The sequence below is a fragment of the Lissotriton helveticus genome, chromosome 3_2 (assembly GCF_964261635.1).
Source record: "Lissotriton helveticus chromosome 3_2, aLisHel1.1, whole genome shotgun sequence".
Lineage (NCBI taxonomy): Eukaryota > Metazoa > Chordata > Amphibia > Caudata > Salamandridae > Lissotriton > Lissotriton helveticus.
Window position 1 is genome coordinate 41,354,178 of NC_136062.1, and position 18,979 is coordinate 41,373,156.

The following is an 18,979-nucleotide window of genomic DNA, read 5'->3' on the forward strand; positions in this document are numbered from 1 at the left end:
TCCAACCTACGGTCATTCGAGAAGTGTAATGAAGTACATTAAGCAGGGGTGCAACTGGCCACAAGAGCTAGGCAACAGGGACCAAGCATTCTACATTCCAGAGCCACAGTGAAAAGGTATTCTACATAAAGCAGACCAATGTAAAACTGAATACATGAAGCATTTACCACAGCCATCTTTCAAATCTTGCAAAACTCAGAATATTCAAATGAAGGAAAGACTACCATATTCTCTACTTACTTACCATCATGTGTGTTTTGACTCAGGATAGTTGATTGAAGCTCTTTGATGGTAATCCCAAGGAAGCAACATATTTCTTCTCTGCTGTACGGTTCAGGGTGAAATAGTTCTTCCACAACAGTTTGCATCTGTTCTAGACTCATGCCCAGCCTGGCTTGCACATCTCCAAGCTTGGAAAGGTTTTCCCAGTCAAGGGCCCTCGATTTTGCTAAAAACTAAAATTAAAATAGACCTGGTTAAATGTATTCAATAGTAAAGAAGATAAATATAGCTGTAATCAATGGTTTTATTTGCATATTTACAGTACAGATTATGAAGGTAAATCATACCTCACAAATCTATACTTGGTAACTGGATGATGTTTCCATTACTCATCTGTGAACTTACAAAGAATGTATTTATAACTGCCCAAGTTTAAACATTTAAATTACATGTCCTCTGCTACACACGAGTGCTTCTGCCAGTCTTCTCTCTCTCTCTCTCTCTCTCTCTCTCTCTGGTTCACAGTTACCCCTTCAACGAACATGCAACTCCTTTAAACTAAAACTCAGGGGAGGAGGGGTGGCCAAGATGGCAGAGTGAGCAGACGCGAATTCAGTCCCTCTGCATCGGCCTCGACTTAAAAGCTAAATCCCGGGGTGCCTGCTGCTGCAGAGCGACGCCCGGACGGGCATCTCTGAGGAGACAGTGAGGGTGATGCCTGGGGATCCGGTCGGGGGGGTCCCCCCGCAAAGAGCGGCAGAGTCATAGGTGAGCTGGTGGTGGCCCTGGACACGAGGTGGCAGCCCAACAGTGACGATTTAGCCTACCGGGAGGCGAAGCAGGGACGCAATTATCCAGGGGCAGTATCAGTGAACAACGAAGAGACGGGGCTGAGTGCCCGTGCCTGTCTGAGGCTGCAGCGGCCCACGAGGCAAGGAGGTGGGCTGCGGAGTCCCGGAGCGCCCTGGAAGCCTCGTCAACCAGAAGCGGCCCTGGGGGCGCGGTTTCGGGAGGCCTAGATGCCGGAGCCTTGACAACCGACCTGCTCTGAGATAGCAAGCTGAGAGAGTTGGGGCGGAGGAGCGAGCCCACCAGCAGTGATGGCCGTAGCTTGGGGCCCCCTCGGGAAGAGGTGGAGGGATGAGCCGCCGACCGGCAATGAGCGGCACCTGGGCATAGAGGGTCTACGGGCAGCATCCAGAGGCACCCAGAGACTGATTGTAGATCCCCAGGCCCCCCCTGTCCTTAAACTGCACAGCGCAGAGAGACCTGCCCAGATGATGGGAGCAGGGGGACTCCTGGCCCGGACCCCTAGGGTCTCCCTAAGTGCTGTTGAGCAGCTGAGGATCCTGTGGTGACCGGGGGGAGATCCTCAGTCTCTCCCCCTCTTACTGGTGGTATGGGAGACCCAGAGGCTAGCGGACCCCTCAGATGGCCTACAGATGCCTATATGCTGAAGCGTAGCCTTTTGGTGGTGGAGGTCTTTCAGTGCACCAGACAGTCTTTCCAGAAGACCTTGGAGGAACAGAGGGGTGCGCTTGTGAACAGCCAGAGCAGAGGCGTGCACTGCCCTGTGGATTACGTGCCAAACGTTGCAGGCTTGTGGATTTCTGGGGCTTTGGGGAGGCCCCCACACTGGTTAACCTTCTATGGCTGCAACTAGAGCTGAAGAGAAAGGCTATTTCTCGGAACAGGACACAGGGGAGTGAGGAGGCGAGCATTTGCCACCTCATACCTAAGAGCCCTCTTTGTAGGTTTGACTATAGACTAGGCTCAAGCGGAGTACTGAGGGGATCCTGCTGCCTTGCGCTATAGGCTTGACCTTCCAGTGACTGGGCCTTCCTGGACTCGCTAATAGTGAGGCCTATATTCTGCAGATGCGCAGCTACTGCGACACTGTACAGTCTTACATTGGTCCTGGGCCCCTATGCTTACAGGAACAAAAATGGTTTTGGCACGGGCCAAGAAAGAGCGATCGGTAAAAGACATGTTTATTAAACAATCTATCCCGCACACCACGGAGCCATTGGGTTCCCTGGAGGATCAATTGCAATGGCCTGAGTACGAAGGAGGCGATGCACCGACAGTGGCTGTTCGTCCATTGGGGCACTGAGGCGTTGCCCCACTAGTCACATGGCCCCATTCATTCAAGCGGCAAGCAACTTACTTAGTCGTTCGTTGCTCCACTCGCAGTTGGCGCTGGCAGTCAGGCAATTGCGGTCTGAAGGGGGTGGGGGTGGGGCGGGGCTGGCTGCTGCAGCAAGGGTTGAGTGACAGGCAGCAGGCTGACAGCAGTGCTTGTAATAGTGTGTGCATGCTCAATTTTGGGCTCTGAACAGTCCAAACATGCGCACTACAGGCCAGCCACCTACTGCCATGGGAGAGCAAGGGGGGACCCGAGAGGCCGAGGGTTGCTTCATGCAGCAGCCCCCGGTCTCCAGATGGGTGGGCTGTCTCCATGCCTTAGCCAATCCTGGCGCTGCTAATGCAGCGTCTGGATTGGCTGCCTGAGACAACATGTAGCTTGAGCCTGAGTGAGGGCTGTTGTTGTGCAGATTGCGCGCCACGGGACCCGCCCAGGACAGAGCCGAAGCAGAGGCGGCGCGGACTGGTCACGGTCAGGTAAGTGTTTTATTTATTTTATTAAAACTCCCCCAGCCCCGCGACTCGAGTATTGCGAGCCGCGACTGTGCACCGGTGACCAGATCATATATAGACACTCTCTTCTCAACTCTGAGAGAGGACCTACAGTTGATCAAGAAGGATCTGGCTCAAGACCAGAAGGGAGTCCGGAAAGAGATGTCGGAAATAGGAGATAGGGTAGATGCTCTAGAGAACGACAAGATCACAAGAGACAAAGAAATTGAACAGCTCAAACAGGAGCTCATCCGCCTCACGGACCAACAAATAGACATTCAGTCACATGAAGAGGATCTCGAGAACAGGTCTAGACGCAATAACAGGATGTGGAATGAACCGATGGCCGCTGAAGCAGGGAACGTCGAGGAGTATGTGACACAGCTCTTTGAACAACTTCTGAGAGATGTGCAGGCCTCGGATATCAAGCTAGACAGGGTCCATCGGACAGGTGTACCTAGAGCACCACACATGCCTCGGCCAGACATCTTGGCACATGTCCATAGTTTCCCATTGAAGGAGCGCATTCTTCAGACGGCGAGAGACTCGGCCTGGTGCACTTCCGTGGCCACTTCCTTCAACTCCTCCAAGATCTCTTGCCCATCACGCTGCAGAAAAGGAGGAGTTCTGTCCGGTAGTGGCCGTCCTACAAGAGCATAAGATCTCATTCTCCTGGGGCCACCCTTTCTAGTTAATTTTCAGCTGGGAAGGGAAGACACACCAGTTGCGATCTGTCCAGGCCGCCTGCGATCTACTTCGTATCGATAATGCAGAGGTAGCTACCAGGAGTAACAAAGCTGGACACTGGGCCTAGTAGATATCCGAGATGGAGGAGGAGGGTAAGAGGCAAGGGCTGGCCAAGCCCAATCCAGCCACAATAGCCAAAGAGCAAAGAGAGGAAAGTTGTCATAGAAACCTTGTCTGGAGATCTGCCACAAGATCGGAATGGCAACAAAACTGAAGACACGCAGTAACCAGGGATCATTCGCTACAATAGCTGTTGAGGCTGGCTGGGGGGGGAGTGGGCGTGCTGGTAACACCTGGCCACCATAGACTCATCCATTTCCCCACTCCAGAGATGGCGGGAGCTTATATTTCCGCCCACTCCTGAGACTTTACAGCTCTTTTATGTTATTGTTTAATTGTTGTTAATTTTTAGGTACCATTACATGAGATCACCAGAGACTTTAGATCTAGCGGACTCTGTAATGACTGGGTACATTTTACTGCAAGGTAAGGATCCAACTCGCATAGTAACACACCTTCTCAGACATACCAACAACCAGGAAACGCATCACACTAGACTACAACCGTGTGACGATGGCTGCTGAAATTCTGAAAAAACTTTCTCTAAACGTGCAGGGTTTGAACAACCCTGTTAAAAGAAAAGCCATCCTTTCACACACTGGGTCTGATATTTGTCTCCCTCAGGAGACCCACCTTTTAGCAAAAGACACAGGCTTAAGACCAAAGCCTTTCCCCAACAGTTCTTCTCCGCCTCTGGGGGTAAAACTGCAAGGGTGGCAATACTTGCATGCAAGTTTCCGGGAACAGTGGGACTGAAGCTTGTGGAGCTCAAGTGCCGCCTCCTGGTATACCATGTGCAACTGGGGACCCGGCCCCTTTCCTGGGTTCACTCTACACACCCAATGAAGGGCAGGAGCATTTTATCAGAGCTGCTATAGAGGAATTCCTCGTATCTCAAGAATAGCTGGTTTTAATTGGAGGGGACTTTAATTTAGTCTTCAATAACGATCTAGACCGCTCGGGCTCCAGGGGGGAGAGTCGGGGCTCTGTCTAGAGAGGGCCTGGACTGGTTGAGGGAGATGGGGCTAACTGATCTATGGGGATCTCTACATACCCAGATAAGGCACTACTCATTTTTTTCACATGCTCATAGGACATATGACCATCTAGACTACTTTTTGGGGACCCGAGAGGTACTTCCATTAACGCACTCAGTGGCTATTAATCCTCGATCTCTCTCGGACCACTAAGCTATAATCTAGGAGCTTAGGCATCCATCCTGGGGAGACTCTAGGCGTAGATGGCAGCTCAGGGAGACAATTCTACAAAGACCTGAGGTGGTCACGCAGATTCAGTCGGCCATACGCAACTATCTACAGCTTAATGATACCCGGAAGTCTCTACTTCCATTTTATGGGACGCTCTGTAAGTGGTTATTCGTGGGGTAATTACAGCAATGGCGGCGGAAGAAAATCGCGAACGCAAGGTCAAGCGAGTAGAGCTTTAGGAACAGGTCAGAGGGCTGAAGCATATACACCGACGTCTGGGGGCTCCGAGAATCTGGCGCCAACTGGAAATTGCGTGGAAACAATGGACTAGCATGGATTTGGACAAGGCGGAATACTCTCTTCTCAGATTAAAACACTCTTTTTATGTTAATGGGAACAAATGCGGGAGGCTGCTCGTGGCCAGACTTCGCACCCAGAGACAGTCTGCTAGAGTGGATGTTCTCCTTAATGGAGATGATGAAGAGATAAAAGGTGATAGTCGAATTGAGAAGCGTTTTAGAGACTTCTATGCATCACTATATACCGGGCAATCAACTGCACCAGACGCTCCCTCGCATTATCTATGCCAGACGGCAACAATCGGATTGACCGACTTTCAGGTGGCCTCTTTAGAGGCACCCATTTGCATTGAGGAGAAAATCTCTGCTATTTCCAGGCAGAAATCTCTGAAATCCCAGGGTCAGATGGTTTCTCAGCAGGATTCTATAAAGCCTTCTGCTCTGACCTCGCTCCAGTTCTCAACCAGCTAGTCAATGACATTGCATCCACAGGCAGCCTACCCCTTCAATGCAAGTAGCAGCAATAGTTGTTATTCCTAAGCTGGGGAAAGGCAAACGCCACTGTGCTAATTACCGCCCTAGATCCCTCCTGAATGCGGATACCAAGCTCTTTACGAGCATCCTAGTGGCCCGCCTGAATCCCTTTATGCAGGGATTGATTGGCCCAATCAAGCTGGGTTTATACCGCAGAGGCAGTGTGCGGATAACACCAAGCAGCTGTTTCAGATCATAAAGCGTGCCGTAAGGGGGGTGCTAGCATGTTACTCTTGGTCGACTCCGAGAAGGAGTTTGATCAGGTCCGTTGGCCATTTCTAGATGCGACACTGGAACATTTAGGGATAGGAGAACGATTCCAAGCCTGTGTTCTCAGTGGCTATAGATCCCCGACAGAAAGGGTAAGGGTGAATGGACATGGTTCAGATATATTTCCTATACAACAAGGTACTAGAGGGGTGCTCCCTCTCTCCCCTACTTTTTGCCCTTTATATGGAGTCCTTCGCACAACCGGTGAGAGATCATCCAGGTATTACAGGAGTTTCTTTAGGGGAGAGGAAGAGCACCAAATTAGTTTATATGCTTGTGACGTGATGGTCATGTTAGCGGATGCCCAGAAGAGCCTTCCTCACTTCTTGAGATAAATGGAGGCTTTCGGTGCAGCCTCTGGATTTTGTATGAATGTCCAGAAGTCCCAGGCCCTTAATATCACAGTCCCCCAGGCTGTGGTGGAAAATCTGTGACGCATGTATTCAGTGGAGTGGTCAACCGGGTCATTCTCATATCTGGGAGTTCAGCTATGCTCCATGTTGGAATGCACAAATGATTCTAATTATCGAAAATTGACAAAGAAGGTGGGTTTGGAACTGAAGCAATGGAAACGCTACCCACTCTCCCTGATAGGTCACACTGAAGTCCTAACATTGACAGCCTTACCCAGAATACTCTTATATTTCCAGACTTTGCCTCTGACACCCCCACCGGGGACAATACTGACGCTACAGGCTGCATTCCACCGGTTTGTAAGAGACAGAGTGAGTAAAGAGCGTTGTTGGCACCCGGCGGCAGATGGGGGGCTTGGGATACCTTAGATATTTTCAGGTGACCCAATCACAGTACCTAATTGAGTTCTACACCAGATTTGGAAAAACACTGGTTATTTATGGATAGAGTTATAGAAGGGGTTATCCTTGAAGAAGGTCCAATTTGTTGTGCACCGCCACTGAGCACCCAGTTTATATATTTCCCCTGTAACAAATTCTCTTATGAGGGTCTGGGATGGCTGCGCATGCAGAGGACAATTAAACACCTTACTATCTCCTCTGACATTGTTTGTTAATAACCCAACCTTTGCCCCCGGGACTGGACCCGCCTTTCGGGCTTAGAGGGAAGCTGCCTGTAAGGCGGACAGTCACTTTCTTGACACGAGCGGCACAATAAACTTCGATGTCCTTAAATAAGATTACACCCTCCCTGAAAGCGAACGCTTTAGATACTCCCAGATAAGAGATTGGCTCTTACATTCAACTATGAGGAGTGGAGTCGAGCAGACTCTGACCCCCTTTGAGAAGTAGCTGGTGAGCAAACATTCTGATAAGCGCCTTCTATCTGAATTAAAAGTTCTTCTGCGGCCCACGCAAAAGACAGACAAAAGCCCAGCTCAAAGTCATTAGAAAGTGGAACCAAGGCGACAGCTCTCTGCGAAAGACTGGAACGATATATACCACGACACACAACCTATAACATAGCAAGCACAGAGACAGCCCGGAAGATCACCTCATGGTGGTATCTTACCCCGGTACGGCTCCATAGGGGGATCCCAGCCCATAGCAACACATGCTGGAGACAATGCGGGGAGAAAGGCACGCACACACACATGCTTTGGGAGTGCACAAAACTAGCACCGTTTTGGGACTCGGTGTTAAATGACTGACACCCACTTCTCAACACAACTCCCAAGATTCATGTCTTACATCCCACTGGGCCTCCCTAACCCCCTAACATTTCCCCTTTCATCCTGTAGAGGCCTTCAAAAAAGCATAGCACTGGGGGCTGCACCCCAGACTATTCTCTCAATCTGGGGGTCCGCTACTTTACCGACGCATCTGAAATGGCTGCCCCGCTTATGGGTGATTCCTGGGTATGGCAGGACTTACCCATACACTTGCTGCTCGGGCGACACTTTTCACACCACATGGCGCTGACTTATCTCTCTACTCTCCCAAAAATTCTGTGAACTGACCTGCCCCCAGTATTTGAGTATACTGAGGCTTACCGATCCACCTCATGCCGTACTGGGGTTGCCACACAATGAAGGGCCATGTAGATATAGGCACGGAGTCCCTGTTAGACACTGAGCAACTGGTACCTGGGCAGTGGGGAGTTAGTTTGGAGGTTTGTGGGGGGAGGCTTGTGGGGGGCGGGGGAGATTATTTGTTTCTTTTTGTTATAAGAAATGCCATGTCTCACTCGATATTCTTATGCTGAACCTTAACCGGAAGATTTGTAACATGACAATAAAACTAATTTAAATCATAAAATAAAACTCAGTTATACATAAGAACTAAGCTTACCTCTGAAGAATGAGAGTCACTGAAACTTCATTTCAGTGAGCATTTGCCGATAATGGAATTTTACACTACTCTTTTTTCATTGAACATGATACTTTGTTTATCCAGTTTACATACAGTTCTAAAACTGCAAAAAATAGCATGTACACTGTAATGGAACTCTGAACATTTTAACTCTAGGCACACATAGTTAATGTTTGCCAGAGAATTTCAATCCTTAACTAGCACATCAAAAGTTTTGGCTAATGAGAACTGTGGGCTACATGCATCGAAATTGTAAACTGTGAATACCTAATTGCGAATTCCTGAGAATCGCAATTAGGTAACTGCAATTTACAATGTATGACACTCAAAGAGTTTCAGATAGCGATTCCTAGGGGGTTCGCAAATCGCTCTACTTTATTAATATTAATGAGGTAGTTCGCAATTTGCGACTCCCTATGAATCACAAAAATCACAGGGATGGTGGCCTGCTGAGGTCAGCAAACCACCATGTCCATGATTGCTTTATTTAAAAGGAATCTTTTTTTGTAAAACAGACCGTTTTCCTTATAGGGAAACGAGATGCTTTACTAAAAGTAAAATTAAAAGTTTTCTTTTCAATTTTGAAGAGTACGCAGTGGTCCGTGGGACCATTGCCTGCTCTTAAAAAACACTATAACAAACATTAACAAAGGGGAAGGGGTCCCTTGAGGACCCCTTCCCATTTGCAAATGGGTTACCACCTACTTAAAGTAGGTGGTAAAATGCTAAAATTTTGCGACCGCATTTCGGTCATTAAACAATCCTACATACCGATGCAATTCGGTACTAGGAAGGGATGCCCTAAACATGCCCCTTCCAAATAGATAACCGCAAACCCATTTTACAATTCGGTAAAAGGGTACCGTACCAAAACGCAAAATAGGGTTTGCTGCATCTGAAAATAATTTTTTGCGTTCGCAAATGGGCCGATTCTGCGAATCAGCCTTTTGCGAAGGCAAAAATGCTTGATGCATGTGCCCCTTAGTGTTTTCTTATATTCTTGACTCATTACTCCTCCTTGCTTGGAGAATCCCCTAAATTAGTATCTAAATGTACATAGCATTTTTGGAACAACATTTTAAATGTTTTCTAAGGTTTTATGTACCAATGTCTTGTAATGAACTTTGCTTTTATGACTCTTAGCTGTTGAATAAAGTAGCTTTCGACTTGAATAGTGCCTAAATATTGTGTCCTCACTTGGAAACAATGAAGAGGCGTCAAAGTGAAAAGACAGATTTCATTAAATCATCCTCGACAAAACAGAGCAAAGAGTGATGGTTCCTCATTCATTAACTACTGAAAGAACTAACATTTATTGTAGGTTGATTTGGACTTCTGACACTGATAATCAAACAAATGAGCAGAAATAAACCTCAAACTGAAAGACATGAAACATAATAAGCATCATTTGGGAATAGAAAGTTACAATGCCACGTCGTTTTTAATCCTCAATGAAATGTACTCCGCAGTTTTCACATTAATGTTTTCTACACAATCTGGAACGTATTAGACACTTCAGTGAATTTCTGATCCTTCTCCCATTTTTTATAGATAGAAGGATCCAGGTAATATACCAGAGAGTAATGAAATATTCATTAAAGTTCATTTGATTGTAGGATGAAGTGTTAATCAAATAGCGGAACATTTGATTTATGAATACCAGGAAATGATAGTTGCTCAAAACTGCTCAACAATACAAGTCTTATATTCCTGTTGCAAGAACTAATGAATGCACCAGACTTGGCAGGTCATTCAGGGTCCGAGGAGAGGGTTGAGACACTGCTGGGTTGAGGAGGCACTATAAATGGTTTTCTTCAATCAAAAAGCGATCATGGGAGGCACAGTGGATTAAAAACTGTGCAACAAATAATGTACCATAGGGCTCTCTCTTGGGGCCAGATGTAGGTAAATGTCATTTACCGGTTCTTAAATACCGAATTTTACCGATTCGGTATTCAAAAATCGGTAAATGAGATGTAGGTCAAAAATCGGTATTTTTTACCTAATCGGTAAAAGTCGGTATCGGACTTTCTGTAATTACCGAATCGGCAAATACCGAATCGGTAATTACCGAATCGGTAGTGGCCATACAACCCTATGGGCCAAAAGGCCCATAGTAATGCATTGAAAATACCGAATCGGTAAATACCGAATCGGGAAGCAAGCAAAAGTGAAACTAATGAAAACAGCCAATCAGGTGCTACCACCCTCCCCCTCCCAACCAGGAAGTGGCTACCCAGGCAGCTGCAACTCATTAGAAGGTTCTGGAGAGGCAGTTAGAGCTGAGCTGAGAGACAGAGCAGCAGGGAGAGATTTGTTTGCAGTGAAAGAGAGTAATAATGGCAAGCAGCACAGAGAGCCAGAAGGCTGAAAGAAAACGAAAATTAAAGTTCAGCAGCATGGAGCTGCAGGTACTGGTGGAGGAAGTGGTGAGGGTCCACAAACAGCTTTTTGGCAGGCTGTCCCTCACAGTAGCAGAGTCAGCCAAAAGAAAACTGTGGCTTGCCATAGGGGAGAAGGTGAATGCTGTGGGTGTGACCAGCAGGAGCCAAGAGGACCTGAAGAAAAGATTTTACGACCTTAGGAGCCTCACCCAAAAAAAAATGGCAGAGATCCACAAGCAGTCTGGTGTGACCGGTGGAGGCAGGAACCCTGCGCCCCCCCTGACTGACCTTGAGGAACTGGTGGCCTCAACCATCGAGCCTGACAGTGTTGTGGGAGTAGGAGATGTGGACAGCTCAGCCAGAGCTACTACAAAAGGTAAGAGGCTTGCGCAGCATGACACCCCAAAGCAAACTGCTTCCCTTTAACCTTTGTGTACAGGCCAACCCCAGTCCAGTACTGCTAGCACTATACATGAGCAATGCATTATGGGAAATGTAGTCAGCAAATGTAGGATCACATGTAAGTGCACAGAAAACAGCAAGGCATTGAAAGCCAATCAGAGTAATGAAAGTGAAATGTGCTATGCATTATGGGAAATGTAGTCAGCAAATGTAGGACCACATGTAAGTGCACAGAAAACAGCAAGGCATTGAAAGCCAATCAGAGTAATGAAAGTGAAATGTGCAATGCATTTATTGTAGTGACTGTAAGACAATAGCACTCAGTGTACATACACTTCTTTATACCTAGGGCCAACATCAGGCAGTGGACCATCTGCATCACAAGGAACTGCACCAGCGAGGGAGGAGAGTGTTGAGGCAGGGCCAAGCACCGCAGAAGCCTCGCAGGAGGACGAAGACGCCACTGCCATCTCCCATGAGGATGACACTGTTCGTCCCCTTGTGTTTCCCAACTCCCCACACCTTTCCCAATCCCCCACATTGCTGTTCTCACCTGAGAACTCCCCATCACGGTCCCTGACAACACCTGCTACCTCACCAGCCAGGAGGAGAAATGTGGCCCCACTAAGAGTCATGGCGGGAGGTGAGGGTGAGGCTCCAGCAACCATACAAGTCACTCCTACTGCATAGGTGTGCACACATCAGTCCAGCAGCACTCGCAGCCGCCAACGCACTCCCAGCAGTGCAGGTCCACCGGGAGAGGGCACTGTGTTCCGTGGCCTTGAGGGGAGCATGGTGCGCATCCAGCGCATGCAGGGCAAATCGATTCAGGCCTGCCACCGCCAGTTTCGAATCCTAAATCAGCAAATGGGAGAGATGCGCAAGGGCATCAGTGATTTAGTGGAAACCAACAGGGAGGTTGCAAAGACCAACAGTGACATTGCATCTGGAATGCTTCACATGACCACCGCCATCAACCAGATGTGCGCAAAAATGGATACCCAGGAGCACACAAGGCGCAGGGATGCGCGTGTGCACAACAGGGCTATGCACCGGCTGGCCACGGCAACATCCCAGCTATGCCGTAGGGACGCCAACATGCAGGAGAGCCTCGCGCAGAACACCGCGGAGGAAACCAGGGGCATGGCCAGGATCACCACTGCCCTGGAGGCCATGATCATCTCCCATACTGCTGTGAAGCCTGCCCTGGACGTGGCTGAGGCAGACGACAGCAGCAGCCGCAGCAGCCCGGCTAGCGCAGTTGTTAAGCCACGCCGGAGCACCAGGCGCCCAGCTGAGCCTGCAGGCCATGCTGAAGGGAGTGAGCAACACTCCAGTGGGTCTGCCAAGCGCGGCCGCAAAAGACATTGACAGTGTGAGTGAGGCAACCTGGGACATTAGCAGTCCCCACGTTCAAATACTTATTTTTTGTTCCACATCAGTGCATGAACGTTGTGGCAACATTAAAAATCGTTTTTCACATTCACAACCTGTCTGTGTCTCTTTACTCACTCAGAAATAGTTGTCTGTAATCTCCTCACGTCTGTATCTGCCATCACTTGGTGTTGACACTCCAGCAGGTTGGGTTTCTGGCATAGCATTGTTGTCATCATGATCCTCGTAGTCAGACAACTCCACCTCAGTACCTTTCTTAACAGCAAGGTTGTGCAACATGGCACAGGCAGCAATGATCTTACAGCAGGTGATGGGGGTATACTGCCTTGCACCTCCACTCTTGTGCAAGCATCTGAATCTGCTTTTCCATATGCCAAAGGTCCTTTCTACTACATTCCTTGTGCTTTTGTGGGCCCGGTTATACCTCCTTTGGCTGGGTGTGGAGGGGTTGAGGTAGGGAGTGAGGATAAATGAACGTAGGGCATATGCACTGTCTCCTAAAAGGGAAATGGGAATACATTACTCACATGCATACTTGTTATTCTTACTGCAATAGGTGTTGAAGGGGTCGCACACTCTGTCTTACCTAGGAGGTATCCTTCGCCAAATTCCCCTGCAGCCAGCCGTGCATAGATGCCGCTGTTCTGAAAAATATAGGAGTCGTGGGTACTCCCAGGGAATTTCGCAACAAGGTCTGTGATGACGAACTTTGCATTGCAAATCACCTGTACATTGATGGTGTGGGTGGATTTCCTATTCCTGTAGATGTATTCTGTGGCAGCAGGGGGACTAATGGGGATGTGCGTGCCATCAATGCAGCCGATGATATGGGGAAATCTAGCCATCTGGTAGAACTCAGATTTGGTTTGAACCAGTTCAGCATGGGTGGCTGGAAAAGAAATGTAATGCTCCATCCTCTGCAACATGGCGTCAAGGAATTTGTGAAAAAACCTTGAGAGGCTGCTCTGGGTCACCCCACCCACCGCAGCAACCACTCTCTGGTAGCTCCCAGACGCGAGCAGGTGGAGGCTGCACAGCACCTGTACATGGGGTGGAATTGCATGTGCCCTTGGGGTAGTGTGCGGCAACAGTGGTTGTAGGTCCCTGATGAGCTCCAAGATGGTGTCTGGAGCCAACCTGTACCTCTGCAGTATCTCTTCCTCTGTGAGCATGAACAGGGTCACCCTCTGCCTGTAGACCTGCTCCTGTCTCAGCCATTCCCTCTCTCCTTCCTCCTGTAGCCGTAGCCGTCTTGCAATGACATAAAATGCCGCCATTGTGCAAACAGAATTGCATTTTGGTTCCATTTTTATAGGCTGCACCTGGTTACCACCTGATTTGAATCCATGGTAAATACCGACTCTTAAATACCGAATTTGAAGCAAATTCGGTATTTCAGAGCTTACCTACATCTCAATCTTCAATTTTACCTATTCTTAATTACCGATTCGGTATTTTACCGATTTGGTAAGTTTACCGAATCGGTAAATATTCCGATTCGGTAAATATTCCTAATCGGTATTTTTTCGGTTCGGTAAATATTCCGATTCGGTAAATATTCCTAATCGGTATTTTTCCGATTCGGTAAATATTCCGATTTTTATTTTACCGAATCGGTAAATATTCAGAATCGGTAAATTTACCGATTTGGCCAAATTTCTGTCACCTACATACCGATCGCTCAATACCGGTCGGTAACGGCCGAAAATACCGATTTTCGGCCGTTACCGACCGACCTACATCTGGCCCCATGTCTTTTAATCATTAGATGAATTCAGCGAAAATAATCAAAGTTACAGCAGTAATGTATCCAAAAAAACTAGTGCAAAACAGAAAATCAATCTTATCCACATGACTGGACTAAAGAAACAAAAGACAAAGATCAGAAAGACAATCAGATGGCCGAGCCGTTCAGAATTAATAAAAAAAATGTCAAGAAAAGCCCCAAAAATGAATGTGCATGTTGAGCAAGTCTGATATTAATTAAAAAATAAGTCAACAGTGCAACTCTGCAAAGTAAGTTAAAGTCAGCCTGCTAACAAGATAGCTTTAAAGCATGGAATTGAAATACTATGGCAACCAAAGAGCACATGTGAAAAATGATCTGTAAAATACCAAATTTAAATGCCTTAGCAAAAAGTGCTCCAAAAAAAGTAAGAGCGTATAACTGTCAGTAACTCAAATCCATTTCTCATGCTTTCCGACAGGACACTTGGATCGGTAAAATACAAATAATATTATATTCTAAAAGCATTCAAGTGATCTTTGCATAAGACACAAAATAAATTCATGTTTTTTTAATTTTTTTTATCCTGCAAGTATCAGGCAGGAGAAAGCTTCAAATAATAAACAATGAGAACATCCACTTCAGCCTTCGCCCATAAAATGTTACATCCTATTAGTTCAGGAAAGACACAACCAGCAGCTGAAAATGAATTCACCATATTTTTTTTTACAGGGAAAGAAACGTGCACATTTATTTATCGTGCACATTCTAAAGGCCTACTGTTAGTAACACAAAAATAATGTCAAGAACATTTTTGATTTGTTACATTGCTTTCTTAGTGCCACCTCATTTTATCGAACTCGAAATGGTGAAGGCCTGAGCAGACCGCCGGGGTCTAATCCTGTAACCTCAGAACTAAACCCTGGCAGTGAAGTGGTTGTATCAGCCAGTAGAACTATCAGACCAGCATCACGGAGAAGCAGGAAGATAAGACTTGGCTTACATACTATGTGCCCTTCCATAGTTGAATAATTGAACATCGATACATTCTACCTACTCCTGGATACAATACCGTCTTCTGAAATGCAGAGTGCAAAGCGTACAATTAAACAAAGTAAGGCTGTATGGATTAGGGAGATGGAGTTAGACTTTACTTAAGCAGGTGATATGCCTTTGAGCTGTTTTAACCATTCTTAAATGCTTTGTTTAGAGGTTCTCGATATTTGTAATTGCTAGTGTTATTTAATAAATCAAGATAAAATATCACACAGTGTGAGGCATTCCTTTATGGAATCTTAAATGCTCTCTGTAAGGCTCTCCAGAAAAGTACAGTTACTCAAAAGAAAAGTTACTTGTTATACTTGGCGTCCTTGGCATGGTTTTCCCCTAACTTATTTGCCTTGAGATTTCCTGTTGTTGCTGACTTTGTTTTTGCTGGCCTTAGGAATCTTTGCACTTTACCCCTGCTAACCAGTACCGAAGTGCTTGTGCTCTTTCCCTTAAACATGGTAACACCAACCCAATTGCCATATTTAGTTTACTTGTAAGTCCCCAGTAAAGTGGCACTACATGTACCCAAGGACTGTAAGTTAAATGCTACCAGTCGGCCTGCAGCACTGGTTCTGCCACCCACTTAAGTAGCACTTTAAACATGTCTTAAGCCTGACATTGCAGAACATGTGTGTGCAGTTTAAAACTGCCATATCGGCCTCGCAAAGTAAACCTTTAGCCAGGCCCAAAGCTCCTTTTTAGGTCTCGCCTAGGCAGCGCTAGCTGTATTCAGGTAGGACTTGAAGCTCCGCCCACGCTCCACCCACATTTTTCATTGGCTTGTGTCATTGTTCTCTGTAAATGTTGGCTTCTGATTTGTGAATAAGCTTTCTAGTCCCTCCTTAGTACCAACCTGTTTTCTGTTGTTATCTTCCATGATGACTGGCTGTTTTGCATTTGTCTTTACTCAGAAACTTTCATTAGCAGTTCCCAGAACTATTTATTTAATCAATGTACGCAGCTTGCATGGGACGCCAGCTTCAGAAATGGCGGCTGCTGCTTTGCATTTTCTTTTCTTTTAAATACCTTCCCCGCAAGGAAATGTTTGCACGCTTCCTTCTTCCCCCCATCTACGCCCTTCGTGTGGCTTTGTTTTTTTATTTTAATTTTTTAAACCGGAGCGTGTGCTAGAACTTAAATAGGCTACCCATCCTCCCTTCCTGCACAGACGCCCGCACAGTGGACACGTTCTTCTGGTCTCATATTTACATGCTTAAATCGAGGCTGTGCGCACTGCTCACCCAACTTGTTTTTAATTATTTTTATTTACATCCTGCTAAATAATGGTGGCTGCGAATCTCATTGTGCGTGGCGCACCCAACTTTTTTTTTGTTTTATTTTTTATTAACATGCTAAATAAGGACGGGTGTGCATCTCGTTGCGCGCGGCTCACCCAACTCGTTTTTTTTGTAATGTATATGCTAAATAATGGTGGCATTGCATGTGGCTCACCCAACTCATTTTTATTTATTTTTATTGACATGCTAAATAATGGCAGGCGCATCTCTCATTAATGGGCGGCTCCACCAACTTGTTCTTTTTATTTTATTTACATGCTAAATAATGGCAGCTGCGTGCAACGAGAGGCGGGGCTCACCCAACTCGTTAAAACTGCACTCTAGGTTACAAAAACTTTCCTTCATGCTGTCTGTGTGGATACGACGACCAACACCTATCCTTCAAACAACGTGGAACAAGAGTCCCCACCTTCCTTGATCTGCTGAAGATCCAATGCCACATCTTGCGGCCAGCTCTCCGGCATGGCACACCAGTAGGTGACTGTGGTCGGGACACTCAACAGTCTGTCCGCCCGCTCCCTTTTCTGGTACCGAAGTATTCCCAAGGCTATGTAAGTTTTATAGGTTTGGTTTATTTTAAGGATGTAGACATCAACAAAAAGGGCTTTCTTTAGGTAATCAAGTCAGTGTATAACAAACAAAATCACAGGTCGAGGGGTTGGATGTGGGGCCCCTCACTGAAGACTCCTTTGCCCCTGCTCCCGGCTCCTTCTTTGTGGCAGGCGAGCGTGGACCCAAAAGGAAAGAAAACAAAAACGGGCTTAGACTACTGTTTCTGTTAAGCAATGGATATAGGAGGAGAAAGTGCACCGTCACCAGTTCCTATCGTGCTGTGCCTAATGTGATAGGGAAACAATGGTGCTTTCAATGGTGCCCAGTTATGCGCGCTCACAACCCCTGGACAAGCTCTGAACATGCAGCCGGTACGTGCCTGCTCCCACCACCCTCCTGGGCCGTGGTGTTGGGAGACCAAGCCTCCTCGCAGTCGGGGAGTACAGCGGTCCCGGGCGCAGTGGTCCTTGAGCTGATTTCTCTCGCTGGCTCCTGTCCGCTGGCACGTGACTCCTGCTCGGCTCCCATGAAGAGCTCCTCGGCGTCTTCCTCCTTCTTCGGGGTCGTGGTTCCCTCCTGTTCTTCTCGCTCCGCTCCGGTCGCGTCCTGCTCTCCTTCCGGCTTTAGAACAGCTGAAAGCCCTTCCGGACGCCAGCCGACCTTTTCACCAGTCAACTTGCGTTGTCCTACCTCCGACGCTAGACCGCTGACCCCGCTTCCACATTGACGGCGGCCATGTTGGGTTGGTCGATAGTCGGATCCCATCACATACCCTCCCCCTTCAGAATGGACAGTCGGGCCATTCAAGGACTGGAATTCTGGAGAGATAGTCCACATTTGTTTGGAGTTACCCTTGTACATGTATGGCCTCAAAGGTGAAGGGCTGCAATGCAAGGAACCATCGCAAAACTTTAGTGTTAGAGTCCTTATGTAAAGATAGCCAAGTAAGGGGAGCATGATCAGTTAATACAAGAAATGAACATCCCAGAAGATAGTTTTGGAGCGCCTCCATTGCCCATTTGAGTGCTAAGCATTCTTTCTCAATTGTCGCGTATCTGGTTTCCCTGGGAAACAATTTTCTACTGAGATATAAAATAGGGCCTATGTCCCCCAGAGTCATCTGGTTGGGATAGTACAGCCCCGAGACCCCTTCCTGAGGCGTCTGTTTGGAGGACAAATGTTTTTCTGAAATCCGGACAGATAAGTACAGTAGGAGTACACAGAATCTTTTTCAGTTTTTGAAAGCTTTCCTCTTGGGAAGCCAGCCAAGGAAGGTGTTTTCCAGTATGCGTTTTTGTGAGTAGATCAGTGAGGGGACTAGCAATGTCAGAGAAATGTGGTATAAATCTCCTATAATACCCCACCAACCCGAGGAAGGAACGGACATCTTTCTTACAAGAGGGACGGGGAATCTTGGAGATGGCTTCTATTTTGGTGACCTGTTGCCTTATGCAACCTCTGCTGATAGTATATCCTAGGTACTCTATATGTTCTGTTCCAAAATTGTTTTTTTGGGGGGATTGAGGGTGAGACCTGCTTGTTTTAATGACTGAAGCACCGCTTCCAGGTGTACCAGGTGTGTTTCCCAATCAGGACTATACACGACAAAGTCGTCCAGGTAGGCTACTGCAACTTTGTGATGGGGGTTCAGTATAGAGTTCATTAGTCGTTGAAAAGTAGCGGGGGCCCCATGGACGCCGAAGGGTAGGACTTTAAATTGGTATAGTCCCGTAGGTGTTGAAAAGGCAGATTTTTGCTTGGTGGAGGGAGTCAATGGTATCTGCCAATAGCCTCTGGCTAAGTCTATGGTGGTCATTACTCTGGCTTCCCCATACCTTTCGATTAGTTTGTCCACCCTTGGCATTGGATAGGCATCATAACTTTGACACAAAGTTTACCTGACGAAAATC

General features: G+C 47.1%; 1 protein-coding gene across 6 annotated transcripts in view; it reads right to left on the minus strand.

Annotated features, from left to right (window-relative positions):
• Positions 1-18,979, minus strand: part of GALK2 (galactokinase 2) — a 1,491,044-nt gene that overhangs the window by 543,932 nt on the left and 928,133 nt on the right. For all 6 annotated transcript variants that reach the window (XR_013609829.1, XM_078684791.1, XM_078684790.1 and 3 more), the window contains one exon: positions 245-455. Coding sequence is in view for 5 of the 6 variants with exons in the window: in XM_078684791.1 (XP_078540917.1) it covers positions 245-455 (211 nt within the window). In the remaining variant the exon portion in view is untranslated. The remainder of the gene's footprint in view (positions 1-244; positions 456-18,979) is intronic.